The 16,744-nt window shown below is 39.4% G+C and overlaps 1 protein-coding gene across 1 annotated transcript in view; it reads right to left on the bottom strand.

Annotated features, from left to right (window-relative positions):
* The window catches only part of TENM3 (teneurin transmembrane protein 3), a 672,586-nt gene that overhangs the window by 14,807 nt on the left and 641,035 nt on the right, over window positions 1-16,744 (bottom strand). Inside the window, exons 24-26 of the mRNA XM_006834421.1 lie at window positions 12,599-12,774; window positions 10,536-10,771; window positions 653-949 (exon numbers count right to left, since the gene is read on the bottom strand). Coding sequence (XP_006834484.1) covers window positions 653-949; window positions 10,536-10,771; window positions 12,599-12,774 — 709 coding nt within the window. The remainder of the gene's footprint in view (window positions 1-652; window positions 950-10,535; window positions 10,772-12,598; window positions 12,775-16,744) is intronic.

Genomic DNA, 16,744 nt, shown 5'->3' with positions numbered 1-16,744 from the left:
CTTGGCATTGTGCACCTGAGTAACTCAAGTCTCCTTATTGGTATTGTTCACAGATCTTCAGAATGGGGAAAAGGCTAAATTCAGATGCTTGCCTTTTATATAAAGACAGAAACGATAGATGCAACAGAATACCTGAACGCGTGGCTTTCTAGGGAAATAACCTGTTTGGGTTAATAATGCATAAATAGGATGTACATTCTTTTTATGGGTATGCTGAAGCTCTGCCAAGAACAACACATAACTGACAGCTTTAACTGTGCTCACGTAAGACACTTGCTTAAATGAAAGAGCTAGCCCGGAAATTATTTTCAAATGACTTACATGGCTCAAGGTCTAATTTGTGGATGTTGTCAATGCATAAGCTTGGCAGGTAGACACTGTTACTGCTTGTTTGTTTACTGCATAAATCACTTAAAAGGGCCTCAGATAGTAGAACTTAACTAAGGAGCAACTACTTTGCTAATGCAGAAATTCATCACTGCCGTACCAGTGTGACTTACATATTGATACTTAAAGAGTCCTAAGTGGAACTAAGTCAGGCGTCGCTGTTTTTGTTGTTTTCTCTTTGTAACCCCTGTAGTGCTCTGGGTGATGACTGAAAAATGTGAACCATCCCCTCCCTGTTTGTTTTTAACTTAGTGAGCGGCTATACCTTCTCTAAGTACGTGTAACTCCACGTTTTCCCATCAGCGAAGACCCGAGATACAATCCTCCCCTGTCCATCATAGTCTACTTTCTCGCTAGTTGTTCCTCGCTGGATGCTGGCAATTTGGCCTGTGGATGAATAGGTGACGTTGACAGCCATCAGCTTACTGCTAGGCAGCCAGAGGGTGGGGTGGCCTGACGTGTCATAGGCAATCCTCAGTAGAAATTTCCGGTGGTCATCATAGATCTTTTCTGTCTTTGTGGTCCGATCAAAGTCAACTGAAAGGAGGTTTCTACCATTCACCTGTTAAAAAAGAAAAACAAGATTATCAAATAAATCATGTTATTTCAATACTAGCCACTTATTACTCTTCAGAGTCCCCGCTATTGTTTAAGCACCATTTATGTAGATTGATTCTCTTTGTCAGTAAATTAATTTAGCAACTTCTTGGGTACAAGTGCAAGGCAGTAGATTAACTGCTCTTTTAAAAGGTTTCATTAAGCAGAGAGACAGCCTGGCATTTGTTCAAAACGTTTTCAATGAAATTTTATAAACTTTAGCCAACTGATAAGTTAAACACATACACATGCAACAAAACTGGATTTGCTTTACAGTTTTGTTTTAGAAAATATGAAGGCAGTAGACCTGACATCTAAGTAAATTACTCAAAGACCCTCCTCCCATAAAACACTGGAAAAGAATTGCTTAGTAAATTAATCATGGCTACATTAACTAAAACACAGTGGTAAATGTGACTCTAACCCTTTGAAGAGCAGTTAAGTAGAAGTTGGAACCCACATTACTGTAAATTATTAATGAGCTTAAATAGCAGGAGGTTACAAATATGATCATTGCTTTTGGCCAAGTGCTGAAATGTCACAATTTTTTAGAATTCCTTCTTTTGTGACTTCAAAGTCCTTTAGTCATCCATCTGAATGAACGGAATATGGTACTTCATTGACAAATCTACCACCATTGTAGTAGGGTCTTTGGGTGGCAGTGTGCCAGGCTCAGAATCTGTGACTAAATTTGGCAGTAACTATGTGATCCAACGAACCCTGGTGGCACTGTGGGTTAGATATTGGGCTACAAACCACAAGGTCGGAGGTTCAAATCCAGCAGCTGCTCTGCAGGAGGAAGATGAAGCTTCTGCTTCTGTAAAACTACAATCTTGGGAACCTTATGGAGCACTTCTCCTCTGTCATACAGATTGCTGTGAGTCAGATTCGACTAGCTGGCAGTGGGTTTTGTCATGAGGTCCATGGTACACACTAACCAACATTCACCATTGTAATGGAAATGTGGTCCTGATCAAAGTCTGCTTGGTTTTCCACAACACCTATGTGGTTGTTGTTGCTGTAAAATGCCACTGAGTCAATTCCGACTCATAGTGACCCTGTATAGAGGTTCCAAGGAGTGGCTGGTGGGTTTACACTGCCGACCTTATGGTTCACAGCCTGGTACTTACGCTACAATGTGCCACACCCGGAGTCCTATGTGGTAGTGGACTATATACTCAGATGCTCATTACTGCCTGGATTATTAAAAATTAAATAGGAAAATTTTAATTGTCCATGACCACACCCTGGTTAGAATTTTCCAAAGGAATAGCTCTCTTGGTGTTGCTAGATGCCATTGAGTCACCTCCAACTTATAGCGACCCTGTGTACAACAGAATGAAACACTGCCTACTTATCACTGGCCTTACAACCATTCCATGTCTGAGTCCATTGCTGCAGCCTCTTTTTCAATCCAACTTGTTCAGGGTCTTGGTCTTTTTTGCTGTGCATGACATCCTTTTCCAGGGATTAGTCCCTCCTGATAGACATGCCCACATGTACATACACATATGTATGGAGCCCTGGTGGTGCAGTGGCAAAGGGTTCAGCTGCTTACTAAAAGGTTGCTGGTTCCAATCCCCTAGCTTCTCCACAGAGGAAAAAGATCTGGGCATCTGCCCCTATAAAGATTACTACCTACAAAACCCTATATAGAATTGACTCAATGTCATACAACAACACACACACATACACACATATATATATGCACATATCTGTGCATGTGTGTGTGCATGTTGTTGTTGCTGTTGTTAAATGCTGTTGAGTTGATTCCGACCCATAGCGACCCTGTATAGGGTTTCCAAGGAGCAGCTGTTGAGCTTGAACCACCCACATTGCAGTTCAAAAGACTTTGCAGTCTGACACATTAGCCCACAGCACCACACCAGGACTCCTGTGTATGTATATACATATGTAAATATAAGTATACAAAGGGGCTTCAAAAAGTTTGTGAAGAAATTCCATTATCTTTTAATTCCATTTTTCCATGAACTTATTGGACCGCCTCTATGTGATGTACATATCCAATATACATGCATACTTATGTAGAATCTGGAGTAAAATGAATTTTTTAATTCTATCATTGACATTAAGCAAGTCCCATGTGGCACTGTGCATTAATGCGCTGGACTGCAAAGTCGGTTTGAACCGTAAGGTTGGCAGTTCAAGCTCACTAGTCGCTCCCTGGAAACCCTACTAGGGTCGCTATGGGTTGGAACTGATTTGACGGTACTTAACAACAACAACATGCACAAATACTTAAGTTTACACTTTTTCAACTGGTTGTTCAAAGAGTGCTGTGAAGTGATCCATGCTGATTTTTTTGTGTGTATTGATAGGTAAAGAAGTCTACACTGGGAAAGGAAAAGCATGCAAAGAGATGATCACAAAGAAACAGGAACGTGTACAGTCCTGGATGGAAATTAGTCGGTTTCATTTTTTTCAGTCTCTTTTCAGATCTAGAGGACGTGGACTATGCCACTGCAGAATGGATGTGCATCGGTGGTGGTGGTATGTGTTGTGGGCAGACCCAGGAGTACAAATCTAGTCTCCATAGGTCCTTCAGTCATCATGACTTTGGATTTTTAACCCCTCTGAATCTGTTTTGTGAGTCTGTAAATAAAGAGGTTGGACTAGGCTCTGTCTTTCATTGATATTTATTTTCTTCCAGTCAGCTGGAGGCTTTCTGATCTCCCATTTCCCCAGGTGGAGATGACCACATACTAGTTGTTCCTTGTCTCATGAGCATTTTGTGAAACATTGTGCACCTAGGTTTGCAGAATGCTCTAAGTACCTCTGAAAGACGCTACTAGCTAAGATTTCAGAAGTATATTTTAGAAACTCTGTAGAAAATGTTGGTTTCATGTCAGATTAACTCAATAATGAACTGGCAGTATCCATTTCTCCAGTATATATTTACACAACAGTTTTTATTGTACATAAAGAGGTTTTGTACAATTTACATGGTTTCCTTAGGGCTCTTGTTTCTCGCAAAAGGTGATTTAAAAGGAAAAGAAAACAAAAAATAAACCTGAAAGTTTAGATTTGACTCACCCCTACATCCTTCTGCCCCCACCCCATGCATATACACACACACTCCTTAGGTTATTTGAGGCTTCCAAACAAAAGATTGTGTTGTCCCCGTGGGCAATGCTGTCCACAGTACTGTTTCTTCGGTATATATTTTATGTTATACTTGTTTTAATTTGTCTTTCAATTCTGTACTGCCTTCTCTAATCCTCCTTTTTTATTTTTGCAATATTTCCTCTGGTTAGGGTATAAAAAATCTGGATTGGGGATCTGGTATGACTGTCTGGTTACTGTAGGGCGAAGGCTCTGGGGAAAGAAATAGATTTGGCACCACTTCTCACTATCTATAACCTGCTACTGGCTTCTGATTTGCTTCTTTCATTCGCAAGCACAGCGACAATACACCAAAACATCCCGATGAAAACCAAATGACATAATTACTGCTGCCATTATGTGAACTGCCATGCCAAACCTGCCAACATAGGGAAGCTTCTGGAAGCACTGTGACACCAAACATCTGGATAGAACTTCACATCTTTCTTTTTATCCAGACAGATTTTGTATGTCATGTCATTCTTATAGCCTCCCCTCAAATGGAAGTAATGGAGAAAGAAAAAGAACGGAGCCTTTAAGGCTTTACCCATCCTTGCTGGTTCCAGACACTAGACAATGTTTTTCAGTATGCTAAATTTCAAAAGATACTAGCAGATCTGGTGTGTATTCTGTTACTCCCAAACATACCCAGACTTCGATGATACTGTAAACAGAAAGTGCAGAAGCCCAAGGACACTTCCATTCTAGGACATGACCCTGTTTAGTCACGCCTCTATGAAATCCTGGCAACTCTGCAAACTTTGTGTGTGTGTGTGTGTGTGTGTGTGGTAAAATATACATAACAAAACGCTATAGCAGGTTAGCTCAAAAAGTAGAGAATTTCATCCTTAAGAATTGTGTTCTTTAAAAAGTTATCCATACGGACCAAGTAGATAACAGTTACTCTAAAGCAAAGATAAGGAGTCTGGGGGTGGGGTGGGGTGGGCAATGAGACTAAATTAATGAGAGTGAAAGAAGTGGAACTGAAATACTGAGAATGTTGCCACAAAATGAAGAATCTAACCAATACCACTGAACAGTATATGTAGAAATTGATGAATGGGAATCTGTTGTTATGTATACTATTACCAAAAAAAATATAATAAAATCATCATTTTCATGATTTAAAGTGGGTTTTTTTTGGGGGGGGGGGTAATTCATAAAGCACCAGCACTGTTCCATGCCCAGTGGCTTTTTAGTAAATATTCTAATTATTATAAAAAGTTAAATGGTCATCTAAAGATGAAAAACTTTATATCACATCATTACTATAACTTCTAACTAGATAAAAATGAACTAAAATGTTGAGTATGGGTAAGATCCACCATAAATTCCTTTGTGATGTACAATAAGCATTAAACTTGCTTCACTTTCAAATATTTTAATTATTTACAATATCCTTTTGCCATTGGGAAGGAAAAGTTATAATTTCCTCCCTGGAATGCTTAAAAACCTGAGGCATAAAGGTGTTAAGCAACTGTCTAAGGAGGTACCAGCATAATCAAATAATATTGACTCATCTGAAATCTAATGGAAGTGAGACGGAAATGGCTTATGACCCAGCCATATTTGACAATGATACCAAGGCTCCCGGAACCTGTTAGAATGACAACTTACTGTAGATTGTTTTGAATCTCTACATGCCAGTTCTGGTGTGGTGTTACAGGATAATACACTGGACCTCAAGGTCGGTTTCAACCAAAAGATAGGCAGTTCATGCTCACCAGATGCTCTTTGGAAACCCTATACAGGGTTGCTGTGAGTCAGAACTGACTTGATGGCACTTATCAACAAGACACCAGCAAGTGCTAAATGCATTGTAAGAAATGGGATCTTTCGTAAATGTGACTGGCATGATCTAAATGTGTTACCATGTTTCTGTATGCCTCGAAACACTTTTTTGACTTTCAAATTTTTAAAAGATTTCTTTTTATAATGATTGATTAAAGTTTTTTCTTTACGCATTTGAATTCTGGGCAGGTTTAGAAGATGAATGTTATTATTAGAATAAATATTTATTATGAATGTACCATAACAATTTTCTGTAACTGATTAAATTGTTGTTGCTACATGCCACCGACCTTGTGGTTCAAACCAATCTTGTGGTCCAGTGTTTATTCTACAGTGCCACACCAGGACTGATTAAAGGCTGGTTTTAAATTTCAGCACTGACAAAAAATTAAATATATTTACCAAATGTTTTACCTGTATTCTGTTTATGGTATTCTGCATCTGTGTCAAGATTTCATTTTCTTGCTATTTCCTGCTTTGATGGTGGTGATGGTTACGAGCCATGGAGTCGGTTCCGACTCATAGCGACCCTGTATAGGGTTTTCCAAGGCTGTTAATCTTTATGGGAGCAAAAAGCTTCATTTTTCTCCTGAGGAACAGCTGGTAGTTTCGAACTGTTGATCTTGAGGTTAGCAGCACAACTCTCACCCACTACGCTACCAGAGCTCCTTGTTCCTGCTTTAGCCACCCCTTTTTCCTTTAATGCATTGTTTCACAGAAATTTATGTTGCGTGTTTCTTACATAATTTTTTTCCTTTTCCATCTCCTCCCTGTCTTTTCTTAATTTCTTAACCCATTTTATTTAGTGCTAGTAATTTAGAGGCTTCTTCTTTATTTCATGATAATTGCTATTTTCTTCACATTTCTGAATGCTGATCTTTTCCTAGTCTCAGACACTAAATGATAGGAGTAAATGCAGGTCAACAGTAAAGTTCTATGTAAATGTTGTATTAATACTCAGTGATTGTGCATTTGAGTTCTGATTTATTTATTTATGTGTGACCCAAGGCCTCATCTTGATCTAGAAAACGTTAACCATATAATACTTACACCTTCCGTGGTGGTTCTGGGGAATAAATGAATTAATGCACATAAAAGGGCTTTTTCTAGTGGCAGGTCCCTTGTCAGTACAATGATATGTCAGTGATGATTTTCGACCTGCCATGCTAAACTCTGTTGTTATCCTTTTCCACTCAATCCCTTCTTTGCAGAAAAGTATGTTTCTATCTTGTAGTCTCTCTCTTTGGAATCTCTGGTGGTGGTAGTGGTGGTGGTGGTGATATGCAGTGGAGTCAGTTCCAACTCATAGCGACCCTGCACAGGCTTTCCAAGGTTGTAAATCTTTACGGGAGCAGAAAGTCTCATCTTTCTCCTTCAGAATAGCTGGTAGTTTCAAACTGCGGACCTTAAGGTTAGCAGCTTGACTCGTAACCACTATGCTACCAGAGCTCCATGGAATCTCTAGAAGAAGTGAAATGCTATAATCTATATCATAGTGTTGGCTTTCCTCATCTTTTCACCCATTTATTAAAGATTTGAGTGTCCACCATGAGGCAGGCACACAGCTAAATTTAGGTCAGTAACTTAGAAAATCAAAATAAGTTTCTGCTAGGATATAATGAAAGAGCCCTGGTGTGATGCTGTAGAATAAGCACTGGACTGCTAACCGAAAGCTCAGCAGTTGAAACCCACCAGCTTCTCCTCGGAGACCCTCTACAGAGTCACTATGAGTCGGAAGCTACTCCATGGCATATAACAACAGCAAAAGAAAATTATGAAAGGTAAAAAAAGAGAAGGAAGAATGGACACAGGTAGTTTTGGGGACTGACTCAGACTGACATGTTTTCCTCAGGTCTTTCTCCATCTTCTTTCCCCTGTTCTGGCAGACTCTTGTCTCAGTCCTTAACCCACATTTTCGTATCATCACTTCTTCCTTAGAATACCTCTCTTAGAATCCACAGAGGAATGAAATTAGCAGTCAGAGCTGCCACATGCAATCTTATCTTGAAAGAAAGAAACCCTCCCTTATGATCTTGGCATTGTCTAGATGAGAGCAATCAAACATATCAGCTGGAAATCTCCTTTCAGTGTGACTGAACAGGCCATTTTAAATAGTATATTTTCTGAAATGTCTTGCTGAGGTATTGTCGTTCTGCTATTTAGAAAGAAACTAACACCCATGCCCGGGTGCACTGGTCTTTTCCGCCTGGAAGTGAGTGTCTTTTCTTCATTTAGAATCAGGCAGAGAGTCTGAGGTTTAACATTGGGTTCCTTCTACTTTCCACTCTTTTCCCTTACTACTCCTAGTTCCTTTTTATTTCTAGAAGAGCTGTTGTTATGAAAACAACAACAAATATGTTAGACATAAAACTTGTCTCAAAGATTGTTGTTATTAAGTGCTGTCGAGTAGGTTCTGACCCATAGAGACCCTGTATGGGGTTTCTGAGGAGTGGCTGGTGAATTTAAACTGCTGACCTTGTCATTCAAACCGACCTTGTGGTCGAGTGCTTATCCTACAATGCCACACCAGGACTCCATCTTAAAAAAACAGTAGCCATTATTTTGATGTGGTCAATTCTGGACAAAGGATTACCCACACTCTTAACATCTTTTCCACTCATGTTTTTCTAGCTAGCAAGCTAAATGGCATCTTTCCTATTCATCTGTGTTTGGGTTCTAACTGCCCAATGTTGGTGCATGCAGCTGCATTTTCTGGGTTAGAGTACCTTTACATTGTCTTACTTGATTCTTGTAATGATTGCGTGGAATTCAGTTGATTGTATTAGTTACATAGCTATAGATACAATATCGATAGCATGATATTAAATTATCTACATAATGTATTATCTAGATCCTTATACAGAAAATCATGACAAAAATAGACAGTGAGGTTCAGAGATATTACGACTTTCCATAAGAAATACTCTGAGTGAAGAATGAAGCCTGATGTAGAACTCACATCATCTCAATTCTAGTCGAGTGTCATGTATTCTTTGTAGTGAACGTGCAGCTGGCAGATGCAGAGAGGATCTTTATGTCTTCTGATTCAGTCCTTTGTTTGAGAATAGGTGTGGCTGTGTGTGTACATGTTGTGGGTGTTATCACTACTTCAGGAATAGAGATAGAGAAAGAGAAAGCCTGTGAACAAGTTTACAGTTTACAATGATCCAAGGAAGCAGAGGCCCTGAAAGAAGCAATAAGTGGTGGCAGGAGGCAGAGAAGTAGGTAGCTACTGATTCTCATGGTCTAAGGAAGAAAAAAATGAAGCTGTAGTTTACTTTGACAACATCTCCTAACCACTTCGGAGTTTCTTTCCTTGCTCATCACCTTACCTTCAACCTCAATCTTGTCCTTCTCACTAGTGTTCCACTCTGTTTCTTTCTCACTTCTCTTACCGGCCTAACTTCCCTTCAGTTTCTCCTTGCTAGAACTCTGGATCAAGGGAGGATTGGAACTAGTGTGTCCTGTCTCCCATGGCCTGGGCTATGGGTGAGGAGGAAGCATGGAGCATTGGTTCTAGAAGACCATGTTTTGGGAGTCACCAAAACCTGTCTCACAACTGAAGTGGAATAAAAATATAACCAGTAAGTTAGATAAAGTCTATATTTGATCCACAGGTTCTTCTAAATTCATTTCCTTTTCTTGGAACTAGCCAAGAAAGTTGGCTGGTATAGCAATTTAAAGACTTTTGGTGCAGATAAACGGACATTGATGGTATGTTACATGTTTTATTCTCTCTCCTTAGTATTTTTTAAAATGTCAATCAAAACAATACTAGTTAGGAAGAGTTCATCTATAACTAAAGCCTGCTTACTGTACGGCAAATGGATAAGGTTCAGTTTACTGTGAACTGCAGGTTTTTTGTAACCTAATCTATGTTGTTGTAACCAAATAGCTACGTTAGTCATGACTTGGCTTCTACATATACTTGGCCCCCAATATGAGAGAAAAAACACTTAACAAAGCAAAGTAGAGAACATTTTGTGAAGTTTACCTACACAAGTATCCTCAGAAATACCATCACATTTCTCTTTAAAAAGAGGCCTGAGTGGTCAGGTTCTGAACTTAGTAACATTGTGTATGCCCAAATATGAGCTTAAAAATACTGAGAACCAGAAAGAAAAAAAAAAAATCAACATTCAATTTCCAACCTATCTCTTTTAATGCACATATTTATGATTTGGAAAACCTTCAATATTTAAACCAATCCCTACTTATGGCCCCCTCCTCTCCCCCCCGCCTCTGCCCACCCCACCACCTTGAAGAAGGCATTGCTCCTAACTGAGAGGGTGAAGACAAGTACAAGATTATTAAAAGTCATTAGTAAAACAAGAATCAACTGACAGCCAGTCTTTTTGAGACTGTGCTATGTGTAATTTCCTACTTTCCTAGGGAAGAATGTATTTTTAATCACAGCTATACTGAGGAAACCATTTTCTGCAATAAAAAGCTTTTCTTATGAGCAAGGCTCCCTGGTGGGCTGTCCCCAGTGTCTTGAGGTAAAGGTACTTCACCAAGTGTGATACACTGACAGTCAGATGAGGGTACACTGGACCCGTGTTTGCCCACATGGACGGGCCATCTGGATGACACCGCAGAACTGGGCAGCCACCACCCACTCTCCAATACTCACTTACCCGGAGCTTTCGACCAAAGACATTGACTTTTCCTTGGGCTTGCTCTTTTCGGAATCTCCATTCTACCAAGTTTTGACCATTCTCACCAGGGAGAGTCATATTTCTCTTGGCCACTGTTGGATTAGCGGTGCCAGCCAGAACGTGTGGCTCTGTTTGGTAGTGGGAATCCAGACCGCTGGCATAGATAATTCTAAGGGAGCCGTCGTAACCAATCTGGTAGCTGTTTCTTAATTGATCTAAAAACCAAGAAGCAGAGAGCGTGCACAAGAGCTATGGATTAGACACATGGATAGTGTTGTAGTTAGAAGTGATACCAATTTCTAAAACATGAACTGATCTCCCTTTACAAGGAAATGAAGAGTCCTTAATGATGTCCTTTAAGAAAGTAACAAAACAACTTTGCTTTGTAGCATTTCATGCTATAATAGGTTTGGCTGAATATTGAAGGCAAACTTTAGGGGAATTTAAAGGACTACTAGCGTAGTGGTTACGAATCAGGCTGCGAACCGCAAGGTCAGCAGTTTGAAACCACCAGCTATTCCATGGGAGAAAGATGAGGCTTTCTGCTCCCGTAAAGGTTTACAGCCTCAGAAACCCTGTATAGGGTAGCTATGAGTCGGAATCGACTCCACAGCACATAACAACAACAACAACAACAACACTCCACCTTAGTAGATTTCCGTTCTCTTATAGTTCTCTGACATTCGCTTGATGAAATGAGGGCTTCCCCTCATGGAATGTGCAGTAAAGGTTTTGTGAAGACAACTGTGTGCTGTTTTGGGAAGCTAGTATATTCTTCCCAAGGTCTTAGAAGACTCCCTTCCTCTGTATCCACCCTTTTACACTCTTTGTCCACGATTTTTTGATCTTTTTAATATTTAGACCTTGTATGCCAAAAATCTCAAGTGATAGTTTCTACCCCACCAAATTAACTTTAAAGGGGGAGGGGAAGTCATCACGTATTTTTATCTAAAAAACACTTAGATTGCAAGTTACCTTTCCATTTTTAGATTTTGAATAATATTAGACCACTTGAGGGAAGAAATGAATTCAGGCAATACTAGTTTTAGATCATAACAGAGAGTTCTTGAGGGCACTGTTATAATAGATGAATCAAAGAACTGTAGAATAAATAGATTCAGTCATTATTCTTAAAAGCTATGACTTCACAATTGCAAAGGTCATTGTAAAACAGGCCTTTTATTAAAGATTACTTTAAAAAGAAATATGTTTGCATAATGGGCATAGGGCTTTAATTTGGAGTGAGGGAAATGTTTTGTAACTAGATAGAAATGGTGAATGCACAACATTTTGAGTGCACTAAGTGCCACCGAATTGTTCACTTTTAAATAATCAATTTTATGTTGCATGAATTTCACCTCAGTCAAAGTTTTACAGCAAAAGAACTATGGCAGGAGGTTTTGTTGTGACAATACTGGATATACATATCCAGTATGTACTGGATAATGAATATTGTTGTTGTGTGCCGTGGAGTCGGTTCCTACTCATAGCGACCCTGTACAGGGTTTCTGAAGCTGTAAATCTTTACGGGAGCAGAAAGCCTCATCTTTCTCCCACAGAGCAGCTGGTAGTTTGAACTGCTGACCGTGAGATTAGCAGCCCAATTTGTAAACACTACACTACCAGAGCTCCTTATGGAAACACATTAAAGGGTAGCTGAAGTTTGGAATAAAGTTTCCTCAAACTTCTCTCCTTAGATGGCAGTGGAGGTGATGTGCTTTCGAGAACTGTGTTCAGTGACTCAAAAAAGGGATGGTGTCTGTGAATATTGGAATTAAATTGTTTTGTTAAATCAAAGTGGGAAAGACACTACTTTAGATTACCATATTATATATTATGGTTTTAAATATGTATTTATTACTAAACATATTAAATATGCTATGTTCACAGTGCACTATCTATCTCCTCAGTGTCTCTGGAGATTTAGAGTTTCACCTGTCCTTTTCTGATCATCTTATTAGAAAGTGAGGAGGTGCCATGTTCTACTTGGGTGTTAGTGGTATAATAAAACAATCAGTTGAAAATGACGCTTTCATGTTTACCTTGAACCATGGTGTAGAAAGAATCAATCGAGGACAGATTTGAAGTGATGCTGACATCCTCTTCTCGGCTGGATGATTCAATGTCCACTGTGATTGCCTTGTCCATGTCCCCATGAAGGTTTGTGACCACTCCAGTTGGAAACGTAACATTTGTCAGGCGACCTTCACTGTCATAGCTAAATAAGAGAGGCATTAACTTGGTGTTAAATAAAAAGCCGTAGGCTCGTCTTTCTCACAAATAGGATGAGCGGCAATATTAACTGCACGAATTTGGATGAATATTTGTCTTTGTGCATGAGCTATGCAGAGGGAGGACTTCAAACATGCTTTGAAGTAATCACAAGCCTGCTTAACACAGAAAAACCTCACCGGCGACAGCAAGAGTAAACAGAATAGCTCTTCATCTAAGCATATTATTCTTTGAAGTGTGACCAAAATTCTCCTGCACATCTAATTTGCTGTTTCAAAGGGAGCATGTTTGCTGACATTAAACTTCTTTAGTATTCCTCTCTATTTCCTACAAAATAGATTTAATTCCCTGTTATATCAGTTTTGAAAGTTTTACTAATGTATGCTCTCTATGGCAGTGTAAAATATTCATTATATATGTGTTTATTATATATATATATATACATATATGCTGTTGTTAAGTGCTGTCGAGTGGATGCCAACTCATAGCGACCCTGTATACGGTTTCTGAGGAACAGATGGTGAGCTTGAACTGCTGATCTAGTAGTTCAGAGGGACTTCACAGTCTATGCATTAACCCACAGTGCCATACCAGGACTCACTCACTCACTCTCTTTCTCTCTAATATATATATATATTATAATATATATATATATTAGAGAGACAGAGAGAGAGAGCTTGAGTCCTGGTATGACACTGTTAAATAAGCACCAGACTGCTAACCATGAGGTTGGTGGTTCAAACTCACCAGCTGTTCCTTGGAAACCCTATACAAGGTCGCTATGAGTCAAAAGCTGACTTGACTGTACTTAGCAATAACATATATAACTTACATACAACGTTGTAAAGCAGTATGTTTACATACATGTATATATTTGCATATGTAAAAATTATTTTAGTATTTTAGCAAAACTTCAACAAATTAATAAAACCAAAGCCTATTAAAGACTTTACTGCTCAGTGAAATAATGACAAATTGACAATTAAAATATTGTTGGTAATCTATCTTGTCTGTATTGACATTGTAGGAATGGATGACACCTTGAATGATGATTTATTATGTTTACTGAAATGAGAGTTAATCTTTTCCGACATTTAATGATGATTTAAGGGGTTCTGGTGCACAGTGGTTAAGAACTCAGCTGCTAACTGAAAGACTGGTGGTTCGAATATTCCCGGTGACTCTGTGGGAGAATGACCTGGTGATCCGCTTCCATGAAAATTATAGACAAAAACTCCCACGGGAGCAGTCCTGTCCTGTTACATGGGGTCTCTATGAGTTGAAATTGACTTGACAACACCCAAGAACAATAACACTGATTACTTGCTTTTTAAAATTATATATTTACTATATAAATATAAGAGGAACTTACAATTTAAATGTTAGCTATATGATCATAAATATGTATTTATATCATATTTTATAAAAATTATTAGATTTTTGTGATTTTGCTCTTTGTGGTAGAGACCATTTCAAATTCTCTGAAGAATTTGAATGCAAAATGTTGGATGAATTAAGAATTTCATTGGGACAACAACTGGATTTTAGACAGACACTAAGTCTATAGCTAATAATAGAAGATTCTAAGTGAAATGCGGGAGTCCTGGTACTGTGCTATAGGATAAGCACTGGACTGTTAACCACAAAGCTGGCGGTTCAAACCCTCCAGCTGCTCCTTGGAAAGCCTACAGGGTCACTATGAGTTGGCATTAACTCAATGGCACTTAACAGCAAGAAGAAATGGAGACTTGAACCATTTCCTAGTTAAAATAGCCTAGATGCTGAACTAGTAGAGAAAGAATGCTATTTAGAGAAAGAGTGTAGTTACCAGGGCAGGAAAAACTCAGAGAACATAGGGGTAAGAGGCTCCTAATAATGGGTGTTCGTTGTTAAGTGCTGTCACGTTGGCTCCTACTCATAGAGACCCTGTATAGGGTTTCGAAGGAGGAGCTCGTGGGTTTGAAATGCCAACCTTGTGCTTTATAATCCAGTGCTTATTCTATAGTGCCACACCGGAAATAAGGGAAAAAGGAGTAGAAAACAGTGCTCGAATGGCATTTTATAATAAAAAGACACAGAGTTTTGGAGAGTATAAAAACTAGCTTTGAGATGTGGTTAGTGATCAGAAGATTCTAGGCAGTAAAGTTAAAGAAGAGTCAGCATGGACAATGTCACGGCAGAGACAGGGAAGGAAGAAAGGAGGAAAGAGAGAAACCCATGTCTGTGTGATGCCTAGTGATGAGTCAATCCCATTAATCCGTGGAAACAGTATCAGTCGGATCATACACTTGGCTGGCTGGATCTGACAATTTGCAATGCTGCCCAGCCAGCGGCAGGAATAGGCATGTAGGAGAGTGAAGAGAGAGGAGGAGAAATGAAGAGAAAACAAATGCGCGCTATGTAGACTCATTGTGCAGATGCATAAAAGGCTGGGGTTGTGGTGGTTTCTACTCATAGGGGCCCTGTCTAGAGTTTTTGAGGATGTAAATCTTTATGGAAACAGAAGGCCTCATCTTTCTCCCATGGAGCAGCTGGTGGATTCAAACCGCTAACCTACTATGCCACCAGGGCTAAGGATATAAAGCAGGTATCTTTCTTCTTTCCACCAATTCAAATGCCCCTAGCAAGTGAAGGCATAAATGAAGGAGTTCAATGTAACTTATTGTTGTCATTGCTTTTTTGGAAGACATTAATACTTTGAAAGAAACAAACAGGTTTATTTATACAGCTAAGCAGACTCACAGGATGACTGACAATCTTGCCTTTTTGATCCTGTTGCTAACTTCTCTTCCCAGCGCCCAGCACCAGCCTTACTTCACCTTAATTCCTCCTTTACCTGATATTTTTTTTAGATACTGTGGCTTTGCTTTATGACTGATGGGGTAATTTTGGTTTAAACATTTGTTTGATTTTCCTTCCTGTAACTTGCTTATTATAATCACGCTACTCTTCCACGTGATGAATTAAAGATAGCTTTGTGTGTAGAAAGTCATACTTTGGGTTAACCCAGCCTCAAAAAATGAGACAGTTGAGTAACGTAGTGCTTGTACTCTGACTTGGAAACCTATGGCTCAGCTTCTGAATCACTACCTTTAGTTCAAAGATCAGGGATTTTGCCTATTTGACCCAAGGTCCAAAATTTATTTGTATGGAACCGAAGTTTAAACCACGATTGAGGCAGATTTACACAAATGTCAGTGAAGTCTAAATATGGCATAATCCTTGTATACCGTTAGACTTCTCATAGTATACCGTGAAGAACACATGGATTATGATTTTTAAAAAATGAACATTCTTTTGAATGCCCCTGTATAAAAAGATAGCTTTGCTGTTGTTGCGTGCCATCGAGTTGGTTCCGACCTATAGCGACCCTGTAAAGGGTTTCTGAGGAGTGGCTAGTGAGCTTGAATCGCTGACCTTGTGGTTTAAAACGACTTTGCAGCCCAGCGTATTAACCTACAGCACCATAACCTTAATATGGCATGGTTTACCACCTTCCCCCATTTTACAGATCTTGTTGTTGTTAATTGCTGTCGAGTCAGTTCCAATTTATTGTGCATCTGAACAGTGTTTCTGAGAAGTGGCTGGTGAGTTTTGAACCACCTACCTTGTGGTTTCAACCAACCTTGTGGTCCATTGCTTATTCTACAGCGCCACACCAGGACTCCGTTTTACAGATGGGAACATAACAATATGATGTGGTTAGGTGATTTAATCATGCTCTCATTTTATCTCATGGCTGAGACCTAACTGGAACTTTTATGTGCCCGACCCTGGTCCACTAGCTTGATGTTAAGTTGAGAACCATGGCTTTCTGTAGGACATCACCTGCAAGCCCCTTGTAGATTGACTACCAGCTTTCATTGACCTGACCTCCTTCATCCCTTTGGCTGGTTTGTATTTTCTAGCTCCATTCAAGCTAATGCGGAAACTTGACCTTTTTCCCATAGAAAACA

The sequence above is a fragment of the Chrysochloris asiatica genome, unplaced genomic scaffold, assembly GCF_000296735.1.
Source record: "Chrysochloris asiatica unplaced genomic scaffold, ChrAsi1.0 scaffold00011, whole genome shotgun sequence".
Lineage (NCBI taxonomy): Eukaryota > Metazoa > Chordata > Mammalia > Afrosoricida > Chrysochloridae > Chrysochloris > Chrysochloris asiatica.
The sequence above is the reverse complement of the archived record's forward strand: the minus strand, read 5'-3'. Positions and strand labels throughout refer to the sequence as shown.